Source organism: Mya arenaria, chromosome 17 (assembly GCF_026914265.1).
Source record: "Mya arenaria isolate MELC-2E11 chromosome 17, ASM2691426v1".
Lineage (NCBI taxonomy): Eukaryota > Metazoa > Mollusca > Bivalvia > Myida > Myidae > Mya > Mya arenaria.
Genome location: NC_069138.1, coordinates 4,412,132 through 4,419,560, shown reverse-complemented (window position 1 = coordinate 4,419,560; position 7,429 = coordinate 4,412,132). Strand labels below are relative to the sequence as shown.

At 32.4% G+C, this 7,429-nt stretch overlaps 1 protein-coding gene across 1 annotated transcript; it reads left to right on the top strand.

The window, feature by feature from the left end:
* Nucleotides 1–3,287: 3,287 nt before the first annotated feature.
* LOC128222893 (uncharacterized) lies at nt 3,288–6,867 on the top strand. Its single transcript, XM_052932067.1, has 3 exons — nt 3,288–3,419; nt 4,565–4,777; nt 6,032–6,867. Exons 1-3 carry the CDS (start codon nt 3,319–3,321, stop codon nt 6,162–6,164), a joined length of 447 nt encoding a protein of 148 aa, XP_052788027.1. The 5' UTR covers nt 3,288–3,318; the 3' UTR covers nt 6,165–6,867.
* Nucleotides 6,868–7,429: the final 562 nt, after the last annotated feature.

Below are 7,429 nucleotides of genomic sequence, written 5' to 3'. Positions count from 1 at the left end.
TATTTCGAAGGGTATTACACGGCATTTATATATATATATATATTTTTTCTTACTTTACAATTGGACTAAATGAAGTTTTTTTTTGGCTTAGACGATCTATTTCAGACAGTTGTCTATGAATGACTTTATCACCCCTTTTAAGAGCAAGCACTATTGTTCCGGCTTGATTAATTCGTTAATAGGTGGTGCTTGTATCCTGTCATAGAGTACTTTAATTAATTAATTTATCAGTTTATATGTTATTGTTTATGTTTTCTTCCTTGATTTCAAGTGGATGCGTGCTCTTATGAGGCTTATGTAATTAATTTAATAATTATTGATAAATGATAGGAAAAGTGTGAGGTTATGGCCATACTTACTAGTTTAAGCCCCAATTAGACTCTGATTCCAGTTAATTCGGGTTCAAGGCGATAATCCCCTCATTTATCGGTTAAGTTATTTTGGTGAGTGTATGGTCCATGTGTGGTCTTTGTATGTGGTAATCTGGTGTTTATATGTGTGTGTCTCTAGTTCATTGTCATTTAGGCCCTTGCCTTGTGCCCCTAAACATGGCCTAGTTTTTAATTTTCGATATTTGGGGTTGTGTCTATATCTTTTTTGTGCTATTGTTTATTAGTTGGTATTAACCTTTAATAAAGTTTTAATATATCTGGATGCATACTTCTTTTCATCAAGTATATTGTTGTTATTTGATCTAATACTTTATATATTTCTTATTATTCATAGAGTCTGCAGATAACCCAACCAACAATGTTTCGACAGTTACAACTGTTTCGGCAATAATTCAAACCAACAATGAGAGCTCGAATGTTTTTCTTCTTGTTATTCTGCCGGCTGTGGGTTGCAGTCTTGGGTTATGTCTATTTTTTTGTTGGACATTGTGTTGCAAACGGACAGGTATAAATCATATGCGTAGTATCGGTCTGTGATGGTGTAATTGGTTTTGGATATAATTTTGTTATTATATACATACGTATGAGTAATAAGAAGGTATGATAAACCGTGATCTCTAGCTAAACCTGATTTTTCGAATGATAACACAAAATGAATGGACACATACCTGTAATTGCAGAGATTGGATGCACAAACTCTTTCGTGTAAACCGCTTTTCACCATCCATGACCAAAACTTCCGCACATGGAACTCAAATTTCTCAACCATCCTTGTTAAGAAAATAACAATTTGTTTTAAGTATTGTTAGTTTTATATCATTACACGACAATTAACGTATCATCTTTCTTTCCTCAAAGAACGCGTGAAGAAGTACTAAGATATTGCTTTCAAATTACAATTTCGTACTGTAATGTACACAGGTATATTGAATTATTTTCACGAATAAGCACAGTTTTAGTTTTAGTTACACTTGCATACAAAACTAAAGTTTTTAAAACATGTTGTTTTATGTATTACATATTCACTTTTACCCGATAGGTAGACTCTGTTGTTCGCATAGACAACAAAAGGCCAAGAAAGATAGGTAGGATAAAAATTCATTGATATGGGCCGACGTTGGTAATTCGTCCTTCCATTTGCGCGTCTAAAATTGCGCGTCTCTCAATTTATCGTCAATCTATTTTTGTTTAACATGATGACATATTATTATAATTATTATTATTATTATTATTATTATTATTATTATTATTATTATTATTGGATACTCATTGTGTTAAGTATTCAATAATTCATCTAAGTTAAATAAACTTTACACTAGCTATTTGATTAAAAGTTCATCTTCTTACATTATATATGTTGAGGTAATGACAGGCACTTACCGGTCACAGTTTTGGGCCACTCAAAAGTGTTTGGGTTCCATTGGTATTGCCTGTAAACAGAATTGTATATATGTAAAATCACGCCTGTTACACCTACGGCCTTTCAGCAGAACAGAACAGACAGTTTATTCGACTTATACAATAGTACATCGTCGATATTCATAACGTGATATATATAGACATTTCACAATTCTAAACTTAAATGCATAATATTTCATAATAGTATTAAATGAATGAAAACAAGTTTATGTAAATTGAATACAAACTAATTGTTATGTTAACATTAGAAGTGAGGGAAACTACTATATTATGTTATATTATTAATAAATGAGTTGCGTTTGACAAATGCATTTTAATATATTTTCAAACATTTATAACTTTCTTTTTATCACACGATGTCAATAGTTGATGGAATTTGAATACAGGATGGATCATAGTAAACCGTTTTACATAAGTTTTACGCAACTGACAGTAACATCGACATATTCATATGAGGTGATATACATCCTCTATGTCCCTGCTGTTACAACATAAACAATATGGTTCGTTACCAGGTATATTATACATGCATATCGTCCTGTTTGTATTTTAACGGGGTGCAATTTAACAAAGTATAAACGTTAATTCTTTGGAACTAAATCTTAATATGTTTCGTAATCAAAGGAAATTTTAAAAATGTAAAACATATCCCAAACAGAACTATTACTAATATTTCCAAACCATTCTTGTTTAATGTGTCTATGATTCCACATTTAAATTCGTTCATAAATTCATTGCCATGTACAATATTTGGGTTATTAAATACATATGCAAAATCATAATCATTTAACAGTTCTTAACCTTAGAAAACCAGATAATAGACTTCATTATAATATTATTACCGTTGTAAATCTTAAACCAGTTTTTAATATTCAAACATAGCTATTAATATATAAAGGATGTAGCATAACATGTGTTTATTTTAACTTGTTACAATCGCTTACATAATTTAATGTATACGTTCTATTTCTTTTGACTTAACTTATACCCACAATTTCACAAGCATAATTCAATATTGAGCCAACAAAGGAATCACATAATTGATAAAATATTTTAGGTTTAATGTCATATTTTTTGTATTCATAAACAAAAAAGTATTTATGGCCTTAAGAGCTTTTCCAACCAAATGCTCTTGATTCAATCTAAAATTCCATTGTAATTCATCACAGTGTCTAAAAGTTTAAATTTCAACGCTTTCAGCACTTTCACTATAAAGAGAATTTTTTGGCAATACATGTTGGAGTTACCGCCTTGGATCGGTGAGTGTGTGAAGTTAACTTGAAATTAATAACAATTTTGTAATACCAGAATAACTTTATTTTTTTCTTCCAGTGACCACCCAAATTTGCAGAATGAATCACAAACTAGGGAAAGTTCGCCGATGTCGGTTTTTACCAAATTTGACGATGAAAAGTGTGCGACTGTTAATGAGAATGAGGATCTTAGAGAGAGTTTGCAAAACGTTTATGACGATCTCGAAGATACAAAAGGCGGTAAAATAGTTACAATGTATTCGAAAACGACGCATTCTGATGATTTTTTGGAACAGCACATGGGGGAAATCAGAATTGATGCAAATGACGAGCTTGATTGCAACCAGTACGAAAAGTAAAGCAGGTGCAAAACCTTTCTAATTAAATCCTGAAATAGTTTCTTTCTTATAAAACCTGTGAAATCAGATCTTTAATATTAAGACATATATTTCATTTGTTATAACTGACACTACGGAGAACTAAATCTAGATACTAATTCATTGATATAGGCCGACGTCGGTAATATGTTCTTCCATTTGCGCGTCTAAAATGCCGCGTCTATCATTATAACGTCAGTCTATTTTGTTGAACATGATGACATATTGAATTCTTATTTTGTTAAGTAATCAATACCCAATTTTTTTCGAGTTAAATAAACAAGTTTCTTTCTGACTGACTTACTTAAGTGCTATGTCATGCTAACATTTTTTCTCATAGTTTTGACAAATTTGGATATAACAACACTATGACATAGGCATTTCATTTGAATATAACAATAATTTGATTCTATATATTTTATTTTTATAGCAGTCGTATTACAGGGTAACAAAACTCTTTTTGTTATGTTCGTGTTGTGTTTAAAGTCACTTAGTAAAAGACTTAACAGGTTCTCGACATGAAACAAACAACGTAGCAAGATAACATATCGCGGATGTTGTGCAAGTTGATTTATGGCCGCAGGCCGAAGGCCAGCATACTTAGTACCGCAAATCGAAATCAGGTGTCGTCAGAATTATATTTGACTTGACATGTAAAAAATGAATGCGCCGGGGTTATCAAATGAGACATTATGCGGTTTAAAAAGTGCGAATTAAAAGACGACATATTTTAATACATTCATAACATTATAACTTTAATGCGAACTTAACACTAGCAATAAAATTGCGAGTTCATATATCATAGTTATTATATGTTTCGCAGTTACTGTTATGAAACTACCGAATTGAATTAACAATTCAGCAATTTACATTACTTTTACAGGCACTGATCGGTAACAATTTGGGACAATTCAATTGTTTAGATACATATGTTATTGCCTGTAAACAGTATTGTAAACAATTTAAATCACGCCTGTAGCGCCTACGGCCTTCAACCTTTCAGCGCATTCATTATAAATAAGATATCGCTGGCAATACTGGTTGAGTGACCGCCTCGGAACGGTGTAAAGTACTTGTAGTTAAAACAATTTGTAAACCGGAATCATGTTTTGTTTTATTTCAGTGACCAACCAAACATGCAGATGGAATCACAATTCGGGGTAAATGAGTATCAAGATCTTGGAATAAGTGTGCAAAACGTTTATGACGAGCTCGAAAAAACAAACGGTGGTAAATTGGATACAAAATATTCGAAAACGACGCATTCTGATGATATTTTGGAACAGCACATGGGGGAAATCAGAACTGATGAAAATGACGAGCTTGATTGCAACCAGTACGAAAAGTAAAGTAGAGGGCAAAACTTTTCAAATTAAACCCTGAAATAGTTTTTTACTTACAAAACCTGTGAAATCCGATTTTTATCATTAAGGCATATATTCCATTAGTTATAACTGACACTTCGGAGAACTAGACTTAGATACATTGATATTGGCTGACGTTGGTAATTTGTTCTTCCATTTGCGCGTCTAAAATGGCGCGTATATCATTATAACGTCAGTCTATTTTGTTGAACATGATGGCATATTGAAATATTTATGAGAAAAACTACAGAAACAAGCTCAGTAGCAAAAAGTTTAAAAATAAACCCGGTTTAATGGCACTGGGTAAACGCCAAGACCAACATGGCTAAGATTTTGTAAACTAAAGACTACCGTTCTCAGTCTCTGTTGAATTCCCGTTTTGTTAAGTAATCAATACCCTATTTGTATCCAAGTTTAAAAATCGAGTTTGTTTTCTAACTGACTTACTAATTTAAGTTCGTTATGATATTCTAATACTTGTTTCATAGTTCGGACAAAGTTGGATATAACAACACAATGATATCGGCATTTCATTTGAATAGAACAATCGTTTGATACAATATATTTTATTTTCTTTAACAGTCGTATTACAGGGTTCTGTTCGTATTGTGTTTAAGTCACATTGTAAAAGAGTTAGTCGGCTCTGGACGAGAAACAAACAACGTAGCAAGAAATTATATCGAGGATTTTATGCAAGACTGTTGATATAAGGCAACAGAACTATATTTTGACATGACATGTAAAAGAATGAATGCGCCGGGATTACCAAAAGATACGTATGTTGTTATGCGGTTTAAAATAGTTCGAATTAAAAGAACGTATATCTTTAAATACATTCATAAAATAACAACGTTAATGTGGACTTCTCACTAGTAATAAAATTAGGAGTTCATATATCCTAGTAAATATATGTTTAGCAGTTACTGTTAACTAGCTTATTAAATTAAAAATTCAGCAATTTACACTTCCTATACAGGCACTTATCGGTTACAATTTGGGCCATTCAATTGTTTTAGATACATATGGTATTGCCTGTAAACAGTATTGTAAACAATATCAATCACGCTTGTCGCGCCAACGGCCTTTCTACTTTTTAGCGCGTTCATTATAACTAAGATATCGCTGGTAATAAAGGTTGAGTGACCGCCTTAGAACGGGGAGTGTGTAAAGTAAACTTGTAGTTAACACAATTTAGTAATACAAGAATCATGTTTTTTTTTTTTCAGTGACCAACCAAATTTGCAGATGGAATCACACTCTGGCATAAATGAGTATGAAGATCTTGGAATGAGTGTGCAAACCAATTATGACGATCTCGAAAAAACAAACGGCGGTAAAATGGATGCAAACTATTCGTAAACGAATCATTCTGATGCTTATTTGGAACAACACACGGGGAAAATCAGAACTGATGAAAATGACGAGCTTGATTGCAACCGGTACGAAAAGTAAAGAAGAGGGCATAATTGTTCCAATTAAACTATGCTATAGCTGCTAACCCGTTAAACCTGTTAAATCAGATCTTTATAATAAAGGCATATATTTCATTTGTTATAACTGACACTATGGACAACTAAATCTATCTGCGAGGATCCCGGCTTGGAAAAAATACATACTCAACACTTCATATTCTTATTACTGACAGAGTGTACACCGGCTAAGTTGCATAGTTGACTATTTGTAATGAACAATAAGATGTTCGATGCATTACTATCTTGCTAAGATCTGAATTATTATAATGAAGCAAAAGTGATAGAACATCCCTTTTTATAAAATATTTTTTTTAATTATTTTGATGAAATTCCTCGTGTAAAGGTAATTTGGTTATGCAACAATGTATATACTCTGTTTGATAATGTTTCTGTGCGTATTCACATTATGTGTGTATTACATGCTTTTGTACTGCTGCTTGCCATCTTCTTTCATGTCACAAGCTCATATATAGAGCCTTTCTGTTTAATAAAAGGGGCAAATTTACTTTGGATGTATGATACGAAACATGTATATAGTTGTGTCTTAGAATTATGCTGTGGAGACCGATTTAATCCCCAATAAAATATAATCAAGAAGGTTTCTATTTATTTCTGACAATTTTAAATCATTTCAATGAAGCAATTTTCCATGTATCTTCAAAGAATGTTATTCGCATATTAGTATATAAATATTGACTGCCTTGAGGGTGACAGTGCATATTGTCAACCTGAGGTAAATACTGTCGACCGAGGCGACTCAAGGCAGTCAGTATTTATATACTTATTATACCGAACAAAAACTGTAGTATTTTAAAGACTAAAAATACCATTTTTACTTACAGCTGCGAATCTTGCTGCCATTTTGGCAAGAATTGTCGGCTGGTTAACAAAGCGCTCAGGTGATACAGACTTTAAGTAAAATACTATCAGTAAATCCCGTATTCCTACCGTATTGCCAATTTCATATGTTCTATAGAAGTGAGGTTTTATAATTAGTGCATTTTAAGGTTGCAATGCCAGTTTTATATTAATCATAATTTTTCACATACAAATCCAACATGGCGGCGTATTTGTAGCGTATTTTCAATTTCATGACGTCAGAGGGTGACAGTGCGGCAGAGGGTGATCGTGCGGGGTGATAGTCGAAAATAT

What these genes read in the sequence shown, in the direction of transcription:
- LOC128222893 (XM_052932067.1), top strand. Translation starts at nt 3,319, where the DNA reads ATGTATTCGAAAACGACGCATTCTGATGATTTTTTGGAACAGCACATG. An exon ending in GATTGCAACCAGTACGAAAA is followed by an intron (nt 3,420 to 4,564) that starts GTAAAGCAGGTG and finishes GTTTTATTTCAG; the next exon opens with TGACCAACCAAACATGCAGA. An exon ending in GACGAGCTTGATTGCAACCA is followed by an intron (nt 4,778 to 6,031) that starts GTACGAAAAGTA and finishes TTTTTTTTTCAG; the next exon opens with TGACCAACCAAATTTGCAGA.